At 37.7% G+C, this 27,489-nt stretch overlaps 1 protein-coding gene and 1 pseudogene across 1 annotated transcript; one reads left to right on the top strand and one right to left on the bottom strand.

Moving 5' to 3' along the window:
* Positions 1–796: 796 nt before the first annotated feature.
* On the bottom strand, positions 797–21,338 carry LOC128511951 (probable serine/threonine-protein kinase ireA). The gene is made up of 11 exons (XM_053484994.1): positions 21,248–21,338; positions 20,510–20,582; positions 8,660–8,687; positions 7,855–8,118; positions 7,573–7,641; positions 6,479–7,000; positions 6,144–6,307; positions 5,740–5,960; positions 5,021–5,141; positions 1,101–1,189; positions 797–1,020 (listed from the first exon to the last, which is right to left on the bottom strand). Exons 3-11 carry the CDS (start codon positions 8,670–8,672, stop codon positions 924–926), a joined length of 1,560 nt encoding a protein of 519 aa, XP_053340969.1. The 5' UTR covers positions 8,673–8,687; positions 20,510–20,582; positions 21,248–21,338; the 3' UTR covers positions 797–923.
* On the top strand, positions 12,600–26,486 carry LOC128511950 (globoside alpha-1,3-N-acetylgalactosaminyltransferase 1-like; annotated as a pseudogene).
* The last annotated feature ends 1,003 nt before the right edge of the window (positions 26,487–27,489 follow it).

Below are 27,489 nucleotides of genomic sequence, written 5' to 3'. Positions count from 1 at the left end.
CTTGTTGTGAACTGGAGTCAAGATGGTAGTAACAGAAGAGATGCTGAAGAAGAGACCATCTTTTCATGGGAATGTTTACTCAACAGCTTCCAGGGTAAGTGCTGACATTTTCTTCACATGTACAGCGATTTCCGATTAGCCTTAAGCTTTATGTTTAATGAGCATTATATTTAAAGCATTTTTTCTTGTTGTTCTATGTACATAACAACAGAAAGAGCATCTCCTTTGACTTTTGAGGATCTTTTGACATTCCTGTCTGGTGCTGATTGTCTTCCTCCCCTGGGTTTTCACAAGAAAGCAGAGATTGACTTTTATACACAAGACAATACTTGTCGAAGACTTCGTTCTGCATCAACATGTTCAATGTTTCTTTTCTTACCAAGAGGTGTACAAGATGAAACTGAATTAGAAAATCTACTAACTGAAGCAGTAAAAGGCTGATTGGGGTTTAGAAAAGTTTAAATTTAGTACAATTTTGTTAATATTGCACAATATTGTTATTATCTGATATTATTTTAATATCTTATGTTCTTGTTCTCGGTTGTGTTACCAGAATTTTCCAAATGTAGCATTTTCTGATTTTATAAACAAGATTATATATTTTATTAAAATAATGACAAATTAACATATTATAAAAATGTAATGTTCAATAATGTTCAAATGACAATTATTGTTATGGAAAGCAAAAAATGCATGTTTTAAAAAGCTACTTTTGGCTTAAAGTACAAAGTGTATTTAAAGTGTAGTTTTTTCAATAATTATTCATTGTGAATTAAGACACTTAAAACATAAAAGATGCACCGTAAAAACAGATTTATTAACAAGCAGTTCTGTTTTACAAAGTTATAGATTGAAAATGAAGTGGGAGGGATGTCTGCTCCAGTCGAGGGTGAGATCATGACCCATGTGCCACATGCAGCTTGCTATTTCCATTTCATCTCTTTGGCCAACTGGTTAGCGCTAATGTAGAATTCTGGAAACACTTCCTTATACATGTTGTTTTGGTAGAAGATGTCTTTACTGTGGAATAAAAGGAAAATGATTTAGTTGGCGTTAAAGAAAAGCAACTACCAAAAGAAAATTTATGCTGATTGACGTACCGATGCACCAATCTGTTACGCAGAAAACGCAGCAGGCCGAGTAAATCATCTGGAATGTTTTTTTCAAACTTGGGGTCAAAATCTGTAATCTGTAAACACATGATACAATTGTATGTTCCTTCTTTCCCTAAAAGATAAAAAGTACTAGAAAGCTTTTTCTTTTTACTAAAGTTAAAAAAAAGTCTGTACACAATTATCATTCACATTTGGACTAATAATATACAAACAGTTTGTCCTTTCTAGACGAATAGACTTGTGTGTTATAACAGTTTATTAACACTAAGCACCTTCCACAAAGAACAGTTGTAGTGCAGCCACAAAGTTTATATTTATACAAAAAGACGATAAACTGCTATGCCGTGTAAAACATTGTACCCGATATGGTTATATGTCCCAAAGACCTGTGTTATGGTTCCGGGGATGATGTCTCGCGAGAGTACGCAGCCGTGTCGCGAGGTCATCCCGATGACGTACAGGGTTAGGGGATCGGCTTAAAAGGACACCCAGGAAGAAGCTCGGGAGGAGAGAGTAAGGAGACAATTGTCGAGGAGTTTAAAGATTTTTATGGAGACTGTTGTTGGTGGATATCCTGTACAGTTGGATTATCACCCCCAGTCTGCTTCACCACTTCACTCCAGCTCCAAAATCGTGCTCCCGGATTATTACCATCACTTCCGGTGAGGCCGATTTAGCTCTCCCACCACACTCCATTTATAAATAATCATTTCACATACTTACACATCATTCGGTTGTATATATTTTGTAAATATTATTAGAATTAGTTTTTGTTGTTGTTGTTTTTTGGTGCACCTATTTTGTTTCGTTATTGTTTAATACACATTGGGTAGCTGTTTACCATTGGTGTTGGTGCTTTTCTTATTTGGAGATCCTGTTTAGTGTAACCAGGGCCCAGTTTTTCAAAAATTATCCACTGGGATTTTGGATCACGGATTGGATCAAATCTTGGAAATGGGTTTTTCAAAAAAGTGATAGAGGGATTCTGAATTAAGATCAGACCACGTAATCCAATCTTACATTTGATTTAGATCAAACCTGCCCTTTGGGTTATTCAAAACTTTGAACTCAGATTGGTATCTATTTGGTCCAAAAAAACAGGATCATCCTGATCACATCAAAAGGGTAGCTTCAGTTGTGATTTCTTTACTCAAATAAACTAAAAAAAAAAAAAAAAAAAAAAAAAATATATATATATATATATATATATATATATATATATATATATATATATATATATATATGGTCCTACATCAGGCACAGGTTCATCAAAATTGCCATCAAGAGGGACATGACGCCTGGTTGCAATGTTATGCAAAACAATGCATGCAAGGATTATGTTGCATGCCACCTTGGGTTGCACTCGCAAGTAGTTAAGACATGCAAACCTTCTCTTTAGGACTCCATTTAAGCATTCAATGGCACATCTTGTTTTGCAATGTGAAGAGTTGAAGTTAGAGTCCTCATGTGTGTTTGCAACTGGAAAAGGAGGTCATTAGCCATGGTAGGAGGGGATACGCACTGTCTCCCAATATTATGCCATTTGGTCCGTGGGATTGTAGTGCTCTGTATAGTGCACTTTCTCTTAGAATACGTACATCATGAACAGACCCTGGCCATCTCACAACACAGTTTGTTATTATGAGGTCGGCGTTGCCCACAAGTTGGATGTTAATGCTGTGCCTCCCCTTTCGACTGACATGCTCCCATTCCCTTTTATAAGGTGCTTGGATATGCACATGAGTACAATTAATAGCACCAATAGTGCTAGGCATGTTCCCTATTTGAAAAAACTTGTGCTTAGTCTGAGCTGTTTGGTCATCCCTTGGGAAAGTAAACAAATTGATTGATCAGACTGGCCAGTGCTACTGACATAGCCTTCACCACATTACTCACGGTTGTTTTTCTTACTCCCATGTTGTCACCAATTACTTGGTAGAAAGTCCCACATGCGTAAAAGCGTAGAGCGATTAAGCACTGTTCCTCCACGGATAAAGCATGACTCCTTTGGGTTTGGTGTTGGAGTGTTGGCCTGACAAGATCTGCAATGTACTTGATGTCATCTCACCCAAAATAAAAAACGTGCATACAGTTCTTCTGATGTGTATTGCTCGAGTGGTTTTGCACGCTCAGCATCCACCCTTTGACGGTACCTTCTCCTACGGTAACGATGAACAATACCCGCCATGTGGATGCATCTGTAGGCAAGAAAAATGAGTGCAAAGACATGATGTCTTTAAGTGGTGTCTCCCATTAACAAGCAACGAGCTGATTAGTGTAAGCCTAATTGAGCACAAGCCAAAGCAATCATGCTCAAGTCTTTTAAGATCAGTGTTGCTACACCAAAGAGTTGGAACCATGGACTCAAAAGGGCCTAATTTCATGCCCTGTGGCAGAAACCTGTGCACTGCTGGAGGGTGTTCGAGCCAATTTTGCCTCAATAGTAGAAGGTTTCAGTTCTGCAAAGGGTGGAGAAGTGACTAAAAAAGTAAAACACAATATTTGGGAGTACATAACCATTCATGTCAATTCCATGGGGTCTGGCCAAAGGAAGACCATAAAACAAGTTATGTTGCGATAGAAGAACCTTAGGGCCAAGGCGACAAAAGACCTTACTGAAGCCAAGAACCCCAAAACAGGTAACAAGCCATATAAAAGGGGTGATTTCACTGATATGGTACTTGATATCATCGGAGGACAAAAATCAGAGGCTCTGCATGGCATTGAAGGCATAGAAGCAAATGGAGAGGCCACAATTACAGACACTAGGACTTCAGAAGAATGCGAGCAAAATTCTCCTGCAGAGGAAATGTTTGTCCTAGACTTAACTACAGTGACTGAGGAGGAAGATAGATCCCCAGTGGATGTAGTGAAGACAGTCCAAGATGTTCCTAGAAAACGCTAAGCTACAAACAAGGATGGTGACAGCTATGAGTTACTTCTTAAGCGGGAAACCCGAGAGAGCAGAAGTAGAAATTGAACTGGGTAAAGAACAAATCTTGCTTGCCCAACTGCAGCGGAAAAAAGTGCAGATGGAGATACATCTCCTAAAGGCAAAGATGGAAAGTGCTGGTGTCTGTCCTGTAAATGAGTTTTGACTTTTTGACAGTATTGTTTTTGTTTTGTTATTTAACATTAAAAGAAACAAAAAAAAATGTAAATTTTTTTTTTTTTTTTTTTGTAGTGTTTCTGTTTCTTACAATTAAAACAAACAATGGCTATTTGTGGCCACTGGTAATTTGCCCACCTGTTGTTTTTTTACTAAGCCAGTAGGCTACACTGTTGGTTCCATTTAAGGCTATGGTAAACTGGATTTGGTAATCCTGAAATTTGATATTTGGATCACAGTGATCCAACCCAATGTTCCTTTAAAAAACTGTCATAAAAGTAAGATAGATCAGTTAATCCTGGATAGCAAAACATGGGATTTCCAAATCCGGACTAATTTGATCCAGATTAAATTTTTTGAAAAACTGGACCCAGGTTATTAAATTATTCGATTGTTACACAGTAAATAATTTTATACACACTTCATGTGCAGCCCTGACCATCACACCTATATGTGCTTGTTGTGCTTCCCATTCTAGATTTATTTCCCATGTGCTGTTATAACGTACAGTACTCCACTCTTTTAGAAAGGCTTTCCACTAGTTTTTGTGGATTTGTCATCATTCCACTACAATTTCATCCCAAAGGTGTTCAGTGGGGTTAAGTTCAGTCAGGGCTCTGTGCAGGACACATGAGTTTTTTCACTCCAACTTTAACACAGGCTTGTGTGCTACAGCATACAGAGACATTCTATACTTAACTGTTTGTTTCTAAATGTGTGTTAACAGTTTGTGCAGGAACCACATATAGGCAGGATGGTCTGGGGTGCAGATACTTTTGGAGTAGATTAAAATAACCTTAGATCTCCAGCCTAAAGAATTTTCATATTTTCCCACAGCTTCTTTAAGCTCAGCGTCCACCGCTTTGTAGTTCTGGACTTGTTCCATGTCTCCAATCTCTCTCAGAAATCCATCTCTCCTAGACGGAAACAAACGTTAAATATTACTGAGGGTTAGATTTTGTCAAAAATTCCTACAAAATCATTTGTCATTTCTGTTTTTCTTTTTTTTATGATTCTTTGGTGTTTTTAGAATTAAAGAGGAATGGAAATGTGAACATGTATCTTATTTTCCATATAAAATATAATATTATATTTAATTATAATAATAATAATAAAATAAGTATAATGCAATATAAATATTTACAATGTAACCAGTTAAAGTACAAGTAAAGTGCTATATATCGAGTAATCCAGCTCACCTAAGCCTTCTGTTGCTGTTATTCTTGCATGCCAGGTAGGAAAGTAGAAAAGAGGCTTTAAAGATCAAATCCAGAGCCAAGAAAACAGAGCGACAGACAGAGAAAGCAAAAGCAGAAATATAGCATCAATGAGCAAAATTTTGCATATGTACAGTAAGGATAAAGCGCATGCGCACAAAAACGTGTGGAAACGTTAAATCTTGAGATCCAAAGTTCATGCATGCAACAAAAATAAAGGCGAGTGGATATTTTGTTACCAAAGATCCAGACTTTCCTGTATTTTTAAATGTAGTCTTGAGGAATAGTTTTTTCTCACCCTTTATCGTCCCAGAAATAAGGATGTTCTACTGCCTCCTCGATGCTCAACCTTCCTTCTGGTTTATGTGCAATCATTTTCTCAATCAGATCTTTTGCTTCCACATCAGTTGTTTCATCCAGTTGGTAATTTCCTTTCCGAATGTTTTCTTCTCTTTCATTCTCTGTGCCGAAAGGATGTTTCCCACCAGAGAGGATGAAATACATCAACATTCCAGCCACCTGAAACCACAAGTAACTGTGTTTATTTAACCCTAAAAATAAACACACTTTTTACTTCAAAAGATGTTTGTAGATCAATAATGAAAGTTGTATATTATATATATATTATTTCTCTCTCTCTCTCTCTCTCTCTCTCTCTCTTTAATGTTCATTGAGAAACACATTAGAAACTATGAGACAGACCTGAATGTCAGTGCTTGTTTTGTATCTACGCGTTCCGTCTGTATTCAGGATCTCTGCTGCCTCCCAGCCTCGTGTTCCGGCTCTTGACGTGTGCACCGTACTTACATCTTGGTTTATCATGCGGCTTATACCAAAGTCAGCCAATCTTGCGTTTCCTTCCACATCTGTTAAAAGAAATGATAAAATTATTTCGACACTATCCAGTGTGTGTGTGTGTGTGTGTGTGTGTGCTGTAATCATGAGATTAGCACTTGATAGTGAGTAGATGATTTCAGAGTGCTTAGTTTTTTAATGAAAGAAGCTTATTAGATGGAAAAAAAATAAAGAATAAATACCAATTAAAATATTCCAGGGTTTTAAATCTCTGTGAATGATTCGAGCATCGTGGAGGGCTTGCAATCCAAGAAGAACTTCCTTCATCACTTTTTTCAAAGAATCCTGGTCCGGTTTACTGGTTTTCTTGTATTCTTCAAAGTCATATTCACAGAGTTGCAGGCAGAGGTAAACAAAATCCTGGTCTTCTGAGAAATCTAGATATCTGACGATGTTCTTGTGCTCCAGCTTTGGATTACGCAGTACTTTCATCTCATCCTTTAGTTGTTTATTGTCATCTTGGACCATTCGTTTAACTGCAACCTCAGTACCATCATCCCTCATCCCAATGTACACCTGGGTTCCTGGGGCTCCTCTTCCTATTTTATATTTATTCTTTATGCACAGGAAAAGTTTTCCATTTCCCACGCTCTTCAAATCAGGATCTTCAATGAGTTCCTGAAATGTCTTTCGATATTTCTTGCTCTTTTCCACCCATTGTTCTTTAAGTTTGGTGTGAGTTTCATTGTCCACTCTCTGTGGGCCTGTATGTGATGTGGAGTAAAGAAAGACAGCTGAGAATACAGAACCACTAGGGTGTAAACTTCAGGCTTTCATGCAATATGACATGATGTTAGTGACGCCTTTAATTTCATGAATGATGTAGAAAATCAACAAGTTTCCCCATAAAGTAACTTACACATTAGCTTAATCCTAGAAATCCATCAGTGTTTGTGGTGAAACAAACTTAGCTTCACAATTAATACAATCTTTAAAGCAAATCAGTGAATCGGAGAGTAAGTGAATGAAGAGAAATTACATGCCGCAGTACAGACCTTTTGTATCCTCCAGTTCTCTAAAATGTTGCATCAAATGTAAAAAACTAAAGCACATGCTCGTTAACTGATGCTGCTGTGCAAAACGTGATTTTCTGTAATCAAATTACATGCATTTAAAATGTAATACGTTACATTACTGCGTTATCAGGAAAAGTAATTTGATACAGTAACGCGTTACACTTAACTCTGTTCATGAATAGCAGTTTTGTTAATTTTGTATAATTCACTCATCCTCTTTTGGTTCGTACTTTCTGTGCAGACATTTTCATACATCTTACCATCAAACTGCTGGTCCAATGACTGATTTTCATTCGGCCTTTTCCTCATGTCTTCAACAACGTCACCATCTATGGTGATGTTATGACGAATAATAATACATGAACATAAGATGTAACATTAGATTCAGTACATACATGTTATTATTCATGAACACTGGAATGCAAATGCTTTAACTGAGCCAGTTTATATTCACAATAAATACAATGTTTAAAGTGAATCAGTGAATCTGACAGTAAGTGTCCTCAGGTGAATGAAGGGAAACTACAGAACCCAGTACAGACCTTGCCTCCTGTATTTCCCCTCCAGTTCTTTAACAAGGTAAGGTTCATATTTCTTCAGTGCTTCATAAAATGCAGCTTTGCTTTGTTCGTTGTTTAACGACTTGTAGAGTTCTCTCATCCGCTTTCGGGTTGTACTTTCGGCTTGGATATTTGCATACGACTCGTGGTTGATATGGTTCCCTTGCAGCAGCTCATCAGCCAGAGGCATCACTAAGGAGACCCTCTGGATAAGCTCGTCCCTCTTGGCTTCAACAAAGTCAGCATCTGTAGTGATGTTATAACATATTAATACATGAACACAAGATGTAAATGCTTTCATTAAGCTTTATCAAGTTAATAAAGTGGAATTTAATAAGACTCGTCACTCATAAGGTCACGTTGCCTTTCTTTGTTTCTTCAGTTATGGAGATTGACTTATCCAACGGAAGGCCGTAACATATGATATGATATGATATGATATGATATGATATGATATGATATGATATGATATGATATATGTATTATAAATGATGTTACAATGACACTAATCTGAGATGTTTCCGGTATTGTGATATCCTTTTCTGACAATTTAAATAGCAAACAAACTTTCGTTAGAAGTAGATAATTAAATTTTTTTTACTTTTAATATCAATAAAATGTATTTAAATAATTCATGTATTTATTTATTTATCTACTAATTTCTGTTCAGTAATTTTTTGTAGACATTTTAACATTATATTAATTTAAAGTGTTTTAATATAAAAATATATAATACATACAGTATATATCATGATACATATTGTGTATTGATTGCAGGTTTACATACGTGTGCCAGCCATAGTTTGGTCTCACGTCTGCAAAAGTAAAAAAAAAACAATGAATCGGGACATAAATATTATTTTGTTGCCGGAGATTAAATCTCATTGTTGGATGTTTTTCACGGCAAACTACCATCTGTTACACTCAGTTTCCCCAGCAGTGATGGACTTCTACAATACGTTGCCGCCATAAACTACAGAGTGAAGCTGAAACCGGTGGAGGAGGAGGTTAATGATGTATACTGAACTTTTAGTATTGTAATAAATGTTTATGATTTTTAATGATCTTTGTTATTAATAAGGTTTTGTGTGCAAGCAATCTCAACATTATGTTCTTTACCACTGACACAATTTAGACATGAGTTTGCCTTTTTATTATTATTATTATTATTAAAACAACATTCATATTACTGCTGCTGCATTGCGGCTTCTTATCAGTAAGAGTCTTAACCATCTAGACCACTTCAGTCTGACAATATTTTGACATCTGTGCTTTTTAACAACTTACTCAAAGACAGCATGCACATATTAGTTTGAGTTTTAAATTAATAATAATAATAATAATAATAATAATAATGCAATCAGTCATTATGATTATGATTGATGTTATGGGCTGCTGCAGTAACCCTGAGAGTTTGCTGTACTGCAGCTCACTCAGCTCCTCTACCCCACAGCTATAACACATCTACACCATTCAGAAAGTGAAACTACAGTTATCTCTTACTGCCTCAATTCTTAGGAAAATAAATCATATAATGTGTTTTTGATTTTAACAAAATAAAGTCTTTAACCATTGCTGTATTTATTATAATTATTATATATTTATAAACTATATTTATTAAAAAAAAAAAAAAAAAAATTATATATATATATATATATATATATATATATATATATATATATATAATAATTTTAGTCATGAAAAGTGCCTAAAATAATTGTCACATCATAACCGAATGCTGAATTCAGAGACAGCCCTTTAAGACTTTTCTGCTCTTAGGCTGAACACAACTCATCTAGCCCCAGCTAAAATCCCCTTCGCCACCTGCGGCATATTATAGTATTACGTTATTGTGTGCCTATGGCCACTTTGTATGCAAGTTTTGTGTCTAACAACTATTAACAGTTACAGCCACCTAACAGACTCGCGATTTTTTCCACATTAAAAATATATTTATAAAACTAGTTATGGAACCATTGCTAATTCCTAATTCTATTTACTATTCTTAGCGCATGTTATGTATAGTGTCTCTCTCTCTCTCTCTCTCTCTCTCTCATATAGATATATAGTGCATATAACGTGTGTCAAAAAAGTCTGCAGTGGCCAGGTAGAGTATGTTATGGGGAAATATTTGTTTCCGGAGTGAAATAGTTTCTTGTAAATAGCATGTGGATTTTTTGTGCTCCACATATTAGAAATTTGTGCGTTTATTTACCCCAATAAAGGAAAAAAAAAAAAGAGCACATCAACGTCCTACTACTGTATGTTGCTGCTGCGATAAAACTTTCTGAGCACATCGTTTTTTATATATATATCCACAGTCACATTCAATTTCTCCCAAGATCTTGGAATCTCTTGGACTCTGTAGTCTGTCGGTGTCAAGATGGAAGCAAAAATATGGAAGAGATGGAAGCCTCCCAATTTGCATTTTAGGCCTCACTAGTTAAATAGTAAGGGCCGACTATAATGCAATAGTGGACACTTATCCCTGACTAGTGAAATCTACTAGTAGTACTAGGGGGCTGCATGCAAATGAATGAGGCGGAACAAAGTATTTTGTCTTAGATGTGTGTTCTGTCTACAGCACACAGCACTGACAGACAGCTAACAGTAAGAACTCAAAAAAAGGGGAGGCAGAGGCAGAAGCAAGCGGTTCGAAGCTTTATTCTTATGTTCTTTTCTCTTTCTTTCTTCATCTTATTCTTATTGTAAAACTAAAACACAGATTACAAATGTATTACTACCAAATATTCACAAATAATGCAAATGAATCTCCATAGTTTACAATGTTCTATGAACACGGTACATTCAGCTCTACTTAGTATAGCTCTCACTTTAGAATCATTCCTTTAGAAGGTTAAACATTTTAAATGTACATATACATTTCTACAAACTTTAAAGAAAGGTAAGAAACTTACAGAAACTTCCAAACCAAAAGTAACACTGCAATTACTTTCGGGCTTTAACCCGGAAGTAATTGGTACAAGGGTCACATGGTCTATATCAACCACTAAGAAAATAGCTTAAATTATCTGCGTCTGCACTGAACTGCTACAAGATGGAGCCAGAGGATTAAAACCAAATGTGTGCCATGACACGATGGTGAATGTGAATGTGAGTGGTCAGTGTTCAAACTTGAAAGCGGCTGAAATTTAAGCGGCCAGAATTATTTTAGCGGCTTGTTATGACTAAAACATTATTATTTATTTAAAGTTGATTCATTAGGCTACTTTATATTAATCAGATCATGAACTATTGTCAAAACAAAATACATCTACAATCCAGAATAAATGGAAATATATTAAATAGCAGACTTTTTTTATATTATCACATTATTATAAGCCAATAATTCACTGTAAGACACAATAAGTTTATTTTTTAAATCAACAATGAGAGAGAGAGAGAAACTTCACTAAGCATCTGCCTGTAATATTAGGATACAGTGACTAAAAGTTATTAATAATACACACAGTGTAAATAAATCAGAGTTTTAACAATTATTTACTAAAACTAATAATCAGTTTATTAATGTATAATGTATAATACTTTTTACAGAACCATTTACAATGGTTCTCTAATCTTTTTTTTCCCTTGTAGCCCAGTACTACAATATTACAGGTAGAGATAGCTTAATAAAATCCGTTGCATTGTTTTTGTTTACCACCCTGTCCTTCTATACACAATGTACAGTATGTTAGATAAGTTATTATTAATGATTAAAACCATCACCACTGCACATACACACACAGTTCTGTGGAATATTCTTAAGCAAATTCAAGTAACTGCTGTAGACCAAGGATGTCTCCAAAAAAGAGTGATCGTATAAAACATACTATAAAAAAGCATAATGTAATAATGTAAAAGCCTATGTTCATGTTATATCCCGCATGAATGGTATACTGACTCACTAGTTAACTAGTAAACTCGAGTAGTGCACTAGTGGACACTTATCCCTCCCTCACTTGTGAAATCCTCTAATACTGTACAACTAGTGGGCTGCATGCAAAAGAAGGGGGCGGGACAATGATTTTGATTGGTCAGAGTTTAACCAGAGAACTGACAAGCCTTAAGGGCCCGAGTTAAAGAGTTATTTTAGGCACTTTTCATGACTACAACATTATGATTTGTTAGATGCTGATTCATTACGCTACTTTATATTGTTCAGGTTATATAGAACTATTTCTCCTGCAAAACAAAACAGATCTACAGTCCAAAAAAAGGCGTGAGTGTATTGAATGGCAGCCTGCTCGCTCCACCTGCGACCGTGGCTGATATTTTTTTCACGTTATTATAAACTAATAGTTGTAATGCACAATTCATTATTGTTCAGATTTAAGCAGAAAGCACATTCACAAGAAACCATAATATACAAGTTTACTAGTCATACATACAAAAGTAACCAATTTAGAATAAATTGTATAAATATGAATTAAAATCGCCCAGTGATGCCACAGAGGTTCTCCTGCTGGAATCAAGTGGTGATGCTGAAGAATTCAATGAATAAATCTGAATAAAGCATTAAATTGAATCAAAATCCAAATTAAATAAAAAGTTTTAGTAAAAATAAAAAACAAAACCCTGACCGGACTGCTTCAGAGAGAGAGAGAGAGAGAGAGACTTTATTAGGTGCCTGCCTCTAATATTGGGCTACAATAAATAATCAGAAGAAAGGCAGGACTGATTTGAGTTCCATAATTTATTGACTTCATTGTTATGTATAAAGTGTGATGTGCTTGAGTGATGAGATGCGAGAAGCTGCTAAACTGAAGGTGAAGTCGGAGGTGTGCTCTCACAGATATTACACATAATACCTGTATATTTATTAACTGTATGTTTTATCACCCAGTTAATGTTTTATTTTATTTATCATGACACGTAGGCCTTTGATGTTATGCTGTGCACAAAGGCATACATTGTGTGTAGCTGTCATCCACAGCAGTCTCTCGTCTCGTCCCGATTTTTTTCAACCTGACAAATGAATTATAACATGGAATTTTCTAAGCCTTTCTTATCTCCTCGTAAAATACATAATATTCATAAATGACACACATTAGGTAAATATTGTGGCTACTTTATGTATTTCTGCTCATCACTAATTACTAGGGCGTATTGTATATTTCAATTTGTACAGTAGATTTCTATTTTTGCACATCATATTTCTATTTTTATTTTTAGTTCTATTTTTTCCTAGCACATTTCTATTTTTATTTTTAGTTAATTTTTCCTAGTTTAATTTAATTTTTTATTTAATTTCTATCGTATTTCTTTTATTCATATTTATCTCTTATTTGTAAACTTTAATTCTCTTCTAGGGTCAATGGCAGTCGTATAATGCATTTCACTACATTTCGTACTGTGTATGTTTGTGTATGTGACAAATAAAATTTGAATTTAAATTTGAATTTGAAATTTATTGATTATTGTAAGGGACTACCCCTAGAGGGCACTGTGGTTGTCATTTATTTTTTGTAGTTTTGTTGGAAGACCCAGTTTTCCAGAAGGCACTTTGGTCAGGTGAGGAAGGCACTCACCTGCGCTGAGGCAGCCTATTAAAGACATTATAAAAAGCTGTTAGTTCTAGGAAACTGGGTCGAGCATTAATATTGTCTAGTGGGCTATTGTTTTGTTTTTGTTTGTTTTGTGTTGTACTGGCTCTGAGGGCATGTCTTTTGTGTTGTATGTGGTTTAGTGTATCTTTGGTTTTGTCTTTGTTTATGTGAGTATTAGGTATGTGATTATTGTCCTTTTGTTTCCCGTCACTCCTGTTTGTGTCTTCCATGTGTAACTAGTGTCTTTCCCCCTTCTTTAGTGTATACCCCTGTTTGTAATCAAAGCTCTAAACCTGGGTCTGCTCTACGATTGCGTGAGTGTGTGTATTGCTCATTAGTGCGTTTGTGTGAGGTTCGCTGTTCAAAAAAGCGTGGGTATGTGTGAGGTTCGCTGTTCATAGGAGCGTGTGTGTGTCAGTCGCTCCTTCTTCTCCCGGTATTTTCACTGATAGGTTATACCTTTTTGTTGTTGTTAATATAAATAAATTATTTGATGTTACACACATTTACATGTTTAATTCTGCTTGTATAGTACACAAGGAGCTCGCAGTAAAGGGCAGTGGAAGGTGACCAGACTTTATAGGGTTAAATTTTGTCCGGGTGGAGTTTCTCATGCAGAGTCAATAGGAAGGCTCCTTTTCTGCCCCCTAATTTGCATCTTGTCCTACTAGTTAACTTGTGAGCATTTTTAGACCTCTCTAGTTGACTAGTGAACTCCAGTAGTTAACTAGTGAGATTTAAAACTGCCCTAGTTAACTAGTGGAGACTTTGAGCTGTACTAGTTAACTAGTCAAGTGTAATGGCTCCACTAGTGGTACTAGTGGCAATTTTCAATTCTATTTTATTTGTATAGCGCTTTTAACAGTTTACATTGTCGAAAAGCAGCTTTACACAATTAAAATAATTATTTAAGTTTGTAGGAGATGTGAATGTGTATGAATCAAAATGATAAGACAGTGGCAAGGAAAAACTCCCTGAAATGGTAATAGGAAGAAACCTTGAAAGGAACCAGACTCAACAGGGAACCCATCCTCATCTGGGTGATAACGGACGGCAGGGATTGATCTGCATCATACTGTGTGAGACTGGTAGTTCTGTACTGACAACTGAAGTCAAAAGTATTTAGATAGTAGCTGTCTGCATCTGCCAAGGACAGGACCATCTTCGTGGAAAAGTGGAACTGTGCCCTGTTACCACACGCATCCATAAAATCGATGCAAAATTTCCCAGGGAGCCAATGCAGTGTGGATAAGATGGGGGTGATGTGCAGGTATCATCTGGTTCTAGTGAGGAGCCTCGCTGTTGCATTCTGGACTAACTGAAGCTTGTTTATGCACCTAGTTTTACAACCAGACCGACATAAAAGCAGGTGATAAAAGCATGAACTAGTTTTTTCCTTATTTTAGCAATATTTCTGAAGTGAAAGAATACTATCCTAGGCCATTTACATTTACATTTACATTTAGGCATTTGGCAGACGCTCTTATCCAGAGCGACTTACAAAAAGTGCTTTAATGTTTACAACATTGGATACATACTTACACTGGGTTAACTAGGTTAATAACTAAGTACCATTAGTCCAACACAACTGATTTTTTTTTTTTTTTTTTTTTTTTTTTTCGGGGGGAGGGGGGTTAGTCCAAGTACTGGAGAAACAGATGCGTCTTGAGTCGTCGTTTAAAGATAGTCAAAGTCTCTGATGTACGGACATCTAGAGGAAGTTCATTCCACCATCTAGGTGCCAGAACAGAAAAGAGCCTGGATGAATGCCGCCCTCGATCCCTGAGAGATGGTGGGATGAGGCGAGCAGTGCTGGAGGATCGGAGGCAACGTGGTGCAGTGCGTGGTGTAATTAGCGCAGAGAGGTAAGTGGGTGCTGGGCCATTTTTGGCTTTGTAGGCAAGCATCAGTGTTTTGAATTTGATGCGGGCAGCTACAGGAAGCCAGTGCAGGGAGCGGAGGAGTGGGGTGGTGTGGGAGAACTTGGGAAGGTTAAAAACGAGTCGTGCTGCTGCATTCTGGATCAGTTGCAGAGGACGAATCGTGGACAGAGGCAGGCCTGCCAGGAGTGAGTTGCAGTAGTCCAGTCTTGAAATAACAAGGGACTGAACAAGCACCTGAGTAGCCTGTGAAGAAAGAAATGGGCGAATTCTTCTGATATTGTAAAGAAGAAATCGACAAGAGCGAGTAAGGTTAGCGATGTGTGGGGAAAATGACAGATGATTGTCCACGGTTACCCCAAGATTGCGGGCGGTGGTCGAGGGAGTGATTTGGTTGTTGTCCATGGATATCACAAGGTCTTGACCTGGAGATGAGTCACAAGGGATAAACAACAGTTCGGTTTTACTGAGATTGAGCTTCAGCTGATGAGCAGCCATCCAAAATGAGATGTCTGCCAGACATGCTGAGATCCGGGTGGAAACCTGAGTGTCAGAGGGAGGAAAGGAGAGGACAAGTTGGGTGTCGTCTGCATAACAGTGGTATGAGAATCCATGCGATGATATGACCTTACCAAGAGACCGGGTATAGAGGGAGAACAGAAGAGGACCAAGTACTGAGCCCTGCGGGACACCAGTAGAGAGTCTACGTGGGGCAGATGTAGATCCCCTCCATGTTACCTCATATGACCTATCTTTAAGGTAAGAAGCAAACCATTGCCACGCTGTTCCACAAATTCCAAGGCTTGTAAGAATAGATAATAGAATCTTGTGGTTCACGGTGTAAAATGCAGCTGACAGGTCCAGGAGGATGAGGACAGATGAAAGTTTAGCAGATCTAGCAGCATGGAGCTTCTCAGTGACTGACAGAAGGGCAGTCTCTGTGGAATGTGCCACTTTGAATCCAGATTGGTTTGGGTCATTAAGGTTGTTCTGTGAGAGATAAAGAGACATTTAATTATAAACCGTTCTTTCAAGAATTTTGGAAATAAAAGAGAGCAGTGATACCGGGCGATAGTTGTTAACTTCTGATGGGTCCAGGCAGGGTTTCTTGAGGATGGGAATAACCCTTGCCTTCTTAAAAGCGGCAGGAACATGACCAGATGATATGGATTGGTTGATGATGGCTGTGGTGAAGGGAAGGAGGTCTCGTGAGATGGCCTGGAGCATTGTGGAAGGGATTGGGTCTAATGAACAGGTGGTGGGGTTAGATGACGAGATGATCTGTTGAATCTCGTCAGATGACAAGTTGGAAAATTCTGCTAAAGGAGGGAAGGAAAGGTCTTGAGGTTCTGCCGTAGGACTTTGGTTGAGAGCGAAGGACTGGCGGATTGCTACAATCTTCCCATCGTAGAATGTGGCAAAATCGTCAGCAGTCAGAGAGGAAGGGGCAGGAGGAGTCGGTGGGTTGAGTAGTGAGGAGAAGATGTTGTGGAGTTTGCCAGGATCATGTGCAGACGCTTCCAACTTTTGTCTGAAGAAGGTAGTTTTGGCAGAAGTCACATCACATGAGAATTTGGAAAGAAGAGTCTGGTAAGAGATGAGATCTGCATCAAGCTGTGATTTCTTCCATCTTCTCTCCGCAGTTCTTAATTCTCTCCTGTTGTTGCGCAGTACATCAGATAGCCAAGGAGCAGGACAAGATTTCTTCCTTGGTTTAGATGACAGCGGGCAAAGGAGATCTATGGATGAGGAGAGAGAGGAGAGGAAAGTTTCAGTCGCAGTCTCTAGTGGTAAAGAGGAGAAGGAGTCTGGGTCTGGGAGGAATGATAGGGTGTATGAAGACACAAAGAAAGGGGAGACAGAGTGAAGGTTTTTGCGGGTAAGAGAGACATTTTGGTGGTTAGGTTTACATAGAATGGGAAGGGTTATAGTGAAGGATACCAGGTAATGATCAGATTTATGAAGAGGAATAGTAGTGATATCTGTGACTGGGGAAGGGCGGCAGAAAACAAGGTCGAGAGAATTTCCTGCCTTGTGTGTAGGAGGGCAGCTGTTTAGGGTTAAAGAGAAGGAGTTAAGGAGAGGGAGAAGGAAAGAGGATTGGAGTTTATCAGATGGAAGGTTGAAATCTCCTAGAACAGTGAGGGGAGTGTTAGCAGAAGGAAAAAGACTAAGAAGTATGTCCATTTCATCTAGAAAGTTTCCTAGAGAGCCAGGAGGACGGTAAATAACCAAGATGTGGAGGTTAATTGGAGAGGTTACCTTAACTGCATGAAATTCAAATGATGAAAAACTGAGATGAGACAGGGTGATGGGCGAGAAGGACCACCTCTTGGACAACAGGAGACCCGTACCACCACCTCTGCCAGTTTCTCGTGGAGTGTGAGAGAATACATAGGCAGAGGATAGGGCAGCCGGTGTAGCTGAGTTCTGAGGAGATATCCAGGTCTCAGTTAGTGCCAGAAAGTCAAAAGAGTAATGAGTAGCTAGGGCAGAGATAAAGTCTGCTTTATTTACAGCAGATTGGCAGTTCCAGAGCCCACCTACCACCAGTGCAGGACAATGAGACAGTACTGGAGGGTAGATGAGGTTTCTGGGAGATCTGCCTCTGCTGTGTGAGTAAAAGCATCTTGGTCTGTGAGAACTGACAGAGATAGGTTGAAGACACATGCTAGACTGAGGCAAATGTCTATAGAAACTTGTAACTTCTTGGCAAACAAGAGTTTAAATCAATTCTCTGTGCACTACCTTTGTTGCACTACCTTTGTTGCATTTAAAGTTACAGTGTGATCAGACACCTTGCTTCTAGCTGCTTGTGGTCCTATGATCCTATCCTCCTTAAGGTCCTATGACTAGAACTTCTGTCTTATCAGGATTAAGCACAAGGAAGTTAATTTACATCCAATCTTTTATGTCCTACACATTGCTCAACTTTAGTTAGCTGTTTTTTCTCATCTGGTTTTGCTGAAATATATAACTGTGTGTTGTCAGCGTAACAATGAAAACTAATACCATGCTTACGAATTATGTTGCCCAGAGGAAGCATGTAAAGAGAAAAAAGCAGTGGGCCTAAAACTGAACCCTGTGGAACACCAAACTCCACTTAAGAACATGCAGAATGGTCACCATTTAAATCTACAAACTGACAACAATCGGTCAAATAGGATCTGAGCCACAAGAGGGCTGTACCCTTAATTCCTACTACATTCTCTAATCTGTATTAGATGGTATAGGATTTAATATACAGGTTGACGATTTTGAAGAAGAGCTGAGTGATTATTAGTTTACTCTCTTCAAGGGGAGTAAAGTGTTCTAGGTTCTGATGTGATGTGATTAGTTTATCATCTGTAAAACTTAAATTGTCTGGTTTCAAAGCCTATTTTTTTTCCTTAATGTTTATAATTTATGAAAAAGTTAATGAAGTCTTAGATCTTGTTTCTGGTTAATTAAGCTTCGGTATTAAATAAAAATCTAGGATTTGTTTTAAAGTGTGTGGTAATTATACCAGGGAGCGAGTTTTTTTTTCTCTAATTATTTTCATTTTAACTGGAGCTACATTATCTTGGGTATAACAAGATGTCGACTCTAAATATTCAGTCGCCTGATTGACTTTTGTGGAGTCATGGCAATCCTACAGTGGCCCTACACTATATGTCTATGTTTTTTCCTTGTACATGTGTGCTTTTTCCCTTGAAATTATGTGTTTTTTCCTGTGTAAGTGTATGATTTTTCCCATTTGTGCGCAACTACTTTTCCTGTGTGAGAACTCTCTTTCTCCCGTATTTTGCAAGATAAAAGATAAAGCTAATGCGCAAAGGACTATACTGTAGGACTGAGGTCAAAACGCAACTGAACATGGAACCTTGCCGGTGTTATGCGCTAAAATGCCCGCCCCAACCCGCCACGGACTGTCCCCCTACATAATCTCTATCAAATATTATATTAGATTATAAATTTATAGGTTTATGATTTACAAATCACAAATTAGCCCCAGTGAATTTAATTATAAAACAAGCAATATAATAATCCATGGCAGGGGGTTGGGGGCATTTTAGAGCATGCCTTGCGCATAAGCTTTAGTGTTTAGCTTGCAACTTAAACAAGAGAGAAAGTTCTTGCACACGGGAGAGATGCTTTGCCTTTCTGGAAAATTTTTTTTTTCCCTTGTGGTGTATTGTGGTAAAGTTTGACCTTAGGGGGCTTACACTCCTTCTGGAAGGTGTAGATGATCATCTTCTGGATAACTTGTTAGGTCAGCAGTCTTCCCCATGATAGAAGTGACATATTCTAATATTTTGAAATACTGTACTGGATTTTTGATTTTCATGGAGGTGTAAGCAGTAATCATTTAAATGAAAAAAAAAAAAGGCCATGAGCTTCATGGGTTATTAATCTAAAATGCGAGTTTTACTTTTTGAATGACATAAAAAAAAGTTTTAAAAATGCACTATAAGTAAATGTATGCAGAAGTGTTTTTTTTTTTTTTTTTTACAGTTGAAGGAGTTATTTGCTGTAAAACGTTTACAAACCTCTGTATTAACTGCCGAACATATGGGATTAATGTATTTATAAATATCATGGAATATGCTGTTGAACTGAAACAGAGATGTCATTAATATCATCTCCAAGGCAGCATGCTTTAGTTAGCAGAAAAACATTAATGATCCTAAAATCACATACTGTATATAAGCCTCTAGCCTCACACGAGGTGCAGTAATGTATACTGTATATAAGCCTGCACATTCACACATATAATAAAAATATATAAAAAAATACTCAACTATAAATCACATTTTTTACAAATTAATAAAATACATGTATATATTGGTGGTGCAAGAAGGCAGAGCATCAAGGATCCGTCCTCTCCGACAGGGGAGAAAGCCATATTAATCTAAGTGTCTATAGTAAAAAGACTTCATGATGTTACTATGCAGTTTCACACACACACACACACACACACACACACACACACACACACACACACACACACAATTTAATATATTTTATAGAATGCAAGCTTTTAGTAATGCTGTGTAGAATTTTTGGGTTTTGCTATTAAGGATTGCTGCAGAATTTGTCCCCATCTACACCATTCGTAAACACACCCATCATGTCCATGAAGAGACAGATACGTGTGTTCCTGTCCCCTGATTAAGATGTGCTCAGTGGTGTTCCTGAAAAGACAGGTGAATACTTCTGAGCACTCACCTTCTGCTCAGGATGTAAAGCTGGTGTAGAAATCAGCTGATACACAGGCAGTTGATGATTTACACACAGTTCACTGTGAAAAGGAAAACACACAATCATACATATTATAAAGAGTATAAACACATATTTAATGACTTTATAATAGAATAGATAGAACCTGAACAAGAGCCCCTTTTCATGACTGTTACATACATTGTGTAAGCACATAGCCAACTACTCAGAAGATCTCTAGCTATGATAAAACCACTACATTATACAGCACTGTACATTATATGGCACTATAATAACACTGATGTGCTCCAATAAATTGACCACAACCATTCCTACACACCATTCGCTTAGCATAATGGTATTAACTTGCTTATAGATACATTATTGAACAGGCATTTTACAGAAACAACGGAGCTAATTGTTTACATCACGTATATGTGTCCAAATACACTATTAATATATATTAATGAACAAGCTAGTTACCGTGTGTTAAGTGCTAGCGGTTAGCATAGTGATATTAGCCCGCTTATAAATCCATATGTGGATGTATATTACAGAGATGCCATGGAGCTGATGGTTTACATCAGTGTTTAATGGTCTAAATGAGATAATATTCCTTTTAATCACTGCAATTTACACTCGGCTTGGCATTTCCCCCAAACACTCCAGTAGTATTAACACTGCTACAAAGTTATCATTAGTGCCTAAAACAGTAACATCTGGTTAATTTTATATATTAGGCATTACCTGGTATATGTGTCCAGTTGTCACGCATTATAACGTTATCACGCTATAATTCACTGTATATTCCATCATTTTTTTAATTGAAACAAAATATAGAACAAGATATTAATTACCGAGCATCATAAAAAAAAAAAATACATGGCACACATTTATTACACAGAAAAATAAGTATCAAGTAATGTACTGATGCTCTGGCAGATAATTTCTTCTTTAGATCCCAGTTCGTAAATCCTCATTTTCATTTTACAAGAGTAATCATCCTTTGGTTTTATTTGTTGATGAAATTAAACGACCATCAATATATCCCAAAGGACCACGATAGTACGCCTTTTCCTGGCACATCTGTTTTTTTGGATGAGCGGCCAAAGAGCTGCACGAGCCCTCCGGTCATCAGCTGATAGATTCTCCACAAACTGCATTCCTCGATCAATGCACAGCCGCAAATTTTGTAATCCAAAATTCATCTCTGTATCTTTGCATGGCAAACTAAACAGTGATTTGGCGGTATCTTCCACTTTCCTTTTTCCCAATCCGGTAGATTGGGTCAATGACATCTTTCAGTTGTTTTTCCAAAACGGCATATTTGTCCTTACACTCCTTAATATCTGAAGCATCAAACTCCACCGATTTGGAGATGGTTGCAATCATGATGCTATTTTGTTAAATTTTATTTGCACTATCTTCCAAATTTCTATCTTGAGAATCGAATCTTACTGTTAATGAGTTAATTGGCTCCAGCAGGGCTGCATTGTAGATTGCAGGGTCGTCTGGTTTTACCTTTTTTTGAGGGTTCTAGGTTGGGGTGATATAAGAAGCATCTCATCGTTTTTCTCAACTATAAATGTGATCCGTTTCCATGGGTGCACTTTGGCCTTTGTTTGCTAAATGCGCCATACTCCCATGAGTTATACTCATTAAATAAGCTAATTTTAAGTTTGTCAAAAAAAAAAGTGATACCAATGCGTTTAATTAGCAAGTTGAGTTTTTTTTATTTTTTATTCCTGCGATAAATTTGTGAGAGTACAAAAATACAAATTGAAGTAACAGTCCTGCCATTCCATCGTGTTAAGTCCTATAGCTAATATCCGGTAGTGATGGGTCGTTCATGAATGATTGGTTCTTTTTGAATTAATCTTTAACGTGACTCAGATGAACGAGTAGTCTCGGAGAGTGATTCATTCATTTTCTATTGGGCGCGCATGCGCAAAGCATTGCAAAACCTCTGTATTCAATTTCAATTCAATTCAATTTTATTTGTATAGCGCTTTTAGCAATTTTCATTGCCGCAAAACAGCTTTACACAGTCAAAAGAATTATTTAAGTTTGTATGAAATGTGAATTTGTATGAATCAAAATGGTCAGTTTGTCCCTGGTGAGCAAGCCGAGGGCGACAGTGGCAAGGAAAAACTCCCTGAGATGATAATAGGAAGAAACCTTGAGAGGAACCAGACTCAACAGGGAACCCATCCTCATTTGGGTGAAACAGAAAGCAGTAAATGATCTGCATTTATACAGTGTGTAGGGTGGGAGGCAGTTTAGCTATAATAGCTGATGTTAATTGATGTTAATATGGAGTCCAGGTAGTTATTGAAGACCCAGGTAGACTTGTAAGAAGTTCCAGTCATGAACTATCGAACTGTCAAGTCCCCAGAGAAACAGTTGCCAACACCAGTCAAGGCCAAAACCATTTTCTAGGTAGAGAGAATCATTCCCAGACACCAGACGCATCCCAGAGAGACACACGGGGCATCCATGTGACGAGATCTTTAGCCAGAAGCGGGGCATCAGGATGGGTCAGACAGGTCCGGAGGGCAGAGGGAGTCTGGATCACTGGCAGCTCAGGAACGACATGTGTAGCTCGACAGAGAGAAAGAGAAAGAGTGAAAGGGGGAGACAGGAGGAGAGAGGAAAAAGAAAGAGGGGGGGAAGAGAAGAAGAGGAGAGATGGCAGACGGCAGGACTAACTATGACAGCATAACTAAAAGGGAGAGCCAGAAGGAAACACAAACATGAGGGCTTCCTGACATGTAAAGCAAACAATCACCTCACCGTCAACAAACCTGAGTGATCAATGAGACTGAGGAAGACAGCATCCAAACATACCAGTTCACCATAATACTCTACGTCCATGAGTCCCCCAGATCTGCTCCTTTACCTAAGGCAAATCTATTTATAAAAATGCTTGGCTAAATAAATAGGTTTTTAGCCTGGACTTAAACACTGAGACTGTGTCTGAGTCCCGAACACTATTTGGAAGACTATTCCATAACTTTGGGGCTTTGTAAGAAAAAGCTCTGCCCCCAGCTGTATTTTTCATAATACGCGGTACTGACAAGCAGCCTGCATCCTTTGATCGAAGTAGGCATGGCAGATCGTAAGACACTAGCAGTTCGCTCAGGTACTGCGGCGCGAGACCATTTAATGCTTTATATGTCAAGAGTAGTATTTTTGTAGTGTATGATATACAGAAATTAGTAGTTACCTTTGAGTCATTTTATTCCTGAGTTGTTCATTCTTTTGTCACATGACTCCCATAGATGCTATGCGGTGCAATAGATTCAAACAAACGACTCAGACTGCAAGATATGATGGTGAGCTACTCATTCTGTTTATTATAATATGTCTGTATTGGGTGTATGTATTGGGGGTCTTTTTTTATAGAAAATGCAACATTTTATTTTATTGCTGATCAAAGGAACAAAATGAGCTAAATGACTCAAAAATGTTTATTTTAATGAACGAGATTCAAAGAACTGAGTCACTAAAATGATCCTTCCCATCACTAATATCCAGCAAGGTTCCTTGTGTTTTGACCTCAGTCCCATAATCCTTTGCGCATTAGCTTTTAGCTTGCAAAATACGGGAGAAAGTAAGTTCTTACATGGGAAAAAGTAGTTGCGCACGAATGGGAAAAATCAAACACTTAGACGGGAAAGATGATTTGCCCTTCTGGATTACCGTGGGATCGCCATCACTCCACAGAACTCGGTCAGGCGACTGAATATTAAGAGTCGACATTTCGTTATACCTAAGATAATGTAGATCCAGTTAATGGGAGCCATTTTAATTTCTTTTTTCATTTCCCAGTGATAATTATACTCTATTTTCTCAAAGTGTGTCCACTGACAGTTGCTTTTAGGCAAGGTAAGCAGGGCTCCAAACTTTTTAATTCACTTGCCGTCAGATAAGAACGAATAATTAATTTCTTTTAAAATAACAAGACTATTTGAAAAATACACATAATAGGTTTTTAAACCTATTAACAAAACTTTTTATAAACATACGATGTTGCTCAGACACCAGAATAGAAAATTTATAGAACTAGGGCTACTTGATTAGGGTAAAAAATATATTTTGGTTAATATTTAGATCACAGATAATTAATTGGAAACACCACACATTTATTAAAAAAATACCTCTTGTTGTTAACATTAAACTTTAAATATAAATACAATTAAATACGAAATACTCTAAATACAATAAAAAAGCTGAGACACAGAGAGATAGGAGGATAAATAGAGAGAGAGAGGGAGAGAGAGAGAGAGAGAGAAGCCACAGCCTGACTGAGAGTGAGTCTGCCATTTTAGTAGGACTGCCATGGATAAAAAACCTCACAGTTCAGATTTTATAGGTGTTTTTTGGGGGGATTTTTCCCCAATTTTCTTCCTAATTTAGTCGTGTCCAATTACTTCCCATCACTAGGGGGCTTCACATTGAGCCCCTAAGCAACATGCAAAATTTATTGCATGTAGAAGAAGGTCTGGCTATGACAGGAAGAACATTTTTTTTTGACAGTTTCCTCTAAATGTAGGCAGCAAAACGGAAGCAATGGAATGGAGTGTGGAAAGGAGTCGCTGGAGATCTGGAGATGGCTTGAGCAGAGGGCGTAACTTGGCATACCGTTACAGGTTATTGCTAAATGTGCTGTAAAAGTAAAATTAAATAGATTGTGAACAGTGCATCAATGTGATTAAGTTTAGTAAGTAAACAGCACTACTTCTACTACTAATAATATTTATCTTACTACTAGGATTGCTTGATTTCAGCCTAGTGTAAATAGCAGGTAAGTGAAAGTGAGCGATTAACAACTGCACAAAGTCATATATTTTCTTAAATTTGTCACCTGTCTATAACTACCAGTATACTATAAACTAAGTGACAGCGAAAGTAAGTTTATAAATGTGTGTGTGTGTGTGTGCTGTATGTATTATCACTCGGACAGACATTGTCACAACAACCCAGTGGTTAGCACCAATCGTGTGGGAGGATACATTTGATTTGACAGTGATTGACAACATCTACAAACCAAAGAACATCACCGACTACTGTCTTTGCTCTGGGGAAGTAGGTTTTACATAATGAAACATTCTGGGTTAGATTGTATCTATATTTAAAAATTTCCAGTGATTCAATTATTTGTCTGATTTTCATGTGCAAATTACAAGTACCATTTACACACACTGCACACAATACTGACTCAGTCTAGCAGCACCATCAAATACCTCGGTAATAAACATATTTATGATTATGAAACTGAATATTTTCCTGCAGGTATGTACGTTTCCTGAAGGACCTGCTGGAGTCGGCAGAGCAGCACTTCTTTGTGGGCTACCGAGTGCATTATTAACTGATTAACTGTTTACATCCAGATGAGGTTCCCATGGTAACCCTGGGGGAGGGTCATCAGTTGACTGTCATAAAAACTGCTAGCTTGAACCGCTGACAGGAAATCTCACTCGGTAAAATGGAGATGATTGAGAAACTCATTGAAGAGGAACTCACTGACAAGGAAGACTACATATTCAGCCTCGACGTTGACTCCAAATTCTATGCTCACTGGGGGGCGGAGTCTCTGGGGGACCTTGTTGGCGTCTTGCATACCTGGATTTTTTTTTTCCAGGAAAAATTTGCATACGAGCGATGTCCTGAATCTCAGGCCTACATACCTTTAGATGCAGGAGACTACAACTATGGAGGAGCCGTGATCGGAGGACGTCTCAAGAACATGCCCAAGCTGGTGAAGACGTGTCACGTGAAGCTGGAAGAGGGCCAAGCCAATCAGATCGAAGCAGTATGGCAGGAAGAGTCTCACCTGAACAGATACTTCCTGTACAACAAGCCCACCAAGTTGCTTTCTCCTGAATACCTGTGGGATGACAAAAAAGGGAAACCCAGCTTTATGAAGGTGGTTCGTTTTTCACACGTGGTTAAAAACTATGCAGAGATCCGACCCAACCCTTAACACTCAACGTGCTTTCTGTTGATGAGCTTTAGCATTGGGTACATCAAAAACATAAATGATCTGAACTCTATCATTACTAATTCTGTTAGAAACATCTCCCAAGTTTCCACATCAGGCCGCTCTACCACTTTAAGATCACCTCCTACCTTACAGCAATAGCAATATCTTTATAGTTAGACACAACCTAATACCCAATACAATAAGATAAAATATTTGCTGACCCTAAAATATTAGACTTTATGTTGACAAGATATAGTTAGTGTTTCTGTGATTTCAGGTTATGGTTTCATGATTGTAAGTGCAACTTAGTTACATCAAAGCAATAAAGAAAATAATTTAAAGAAAATAATCAAACTGCAGTTGCCAGTTCACTTGCATTCTCTCTCTCTCTCTCTCTCTCTCTCTCACACACACACACACACACACACACACACACACTCACACACACACACACACACACACACACACACACACACACACATATACAAGTTTTCTTTCATTGTTAAGTGAAGGACTAACTGGAAGAACTACACAATGCTCTTAGGACTTCAGGATGACACAGAGGCAGGTACTATTAAGTTTTCCTTAAATATATCTTTCTCACATTCATTCATTTATTCATTCATTCAATTACTGTACTGCTTATACTTATCCCAGGGTACTTTGGGATTAAGGAGGACAGAGTGCCAACCCATCTCAGGGCACAAATGTACACACACATACACGCTCTCTCACACACACACACACACACACACACACACACACACACACACACACACACACACACACACTATGAGCAATTTTTAACGCCTGTAGCCTCAGACGCTCGTGCAGGCGAGCTGAGAGAAAGTGTAAAAAAGACAATCTTCAGGTCTCACTGGACATCTTCAAAAACAGCCTTCAGAAGTTTGTTCTTAAGAACAAGTTAAGAATTCCCAAAACAGTATTTTTTAAACTTCATAATTTTTTATCAAGATATTCTGTAGTTTAAGTTTATTTATCT

Source organism: Clarias gariepinus, chromosome 24 (assembly GCF_024256425.1).
Source record: "Clarias gariepinus isolate MV-2021 ecotype Netherlands chromosome 24, CGAR_prim_01v2, whole genome shotgun sequence".
Lineage (NCBI taxonomy): Eukaryota > Metazoa > Chordata > Actinopteri > Siluriformes > Clariidae > Clarias > Clarias gariepinus.
This window is presented reverse-complemented; position numbering and strand designations above follow the sequence as displayed.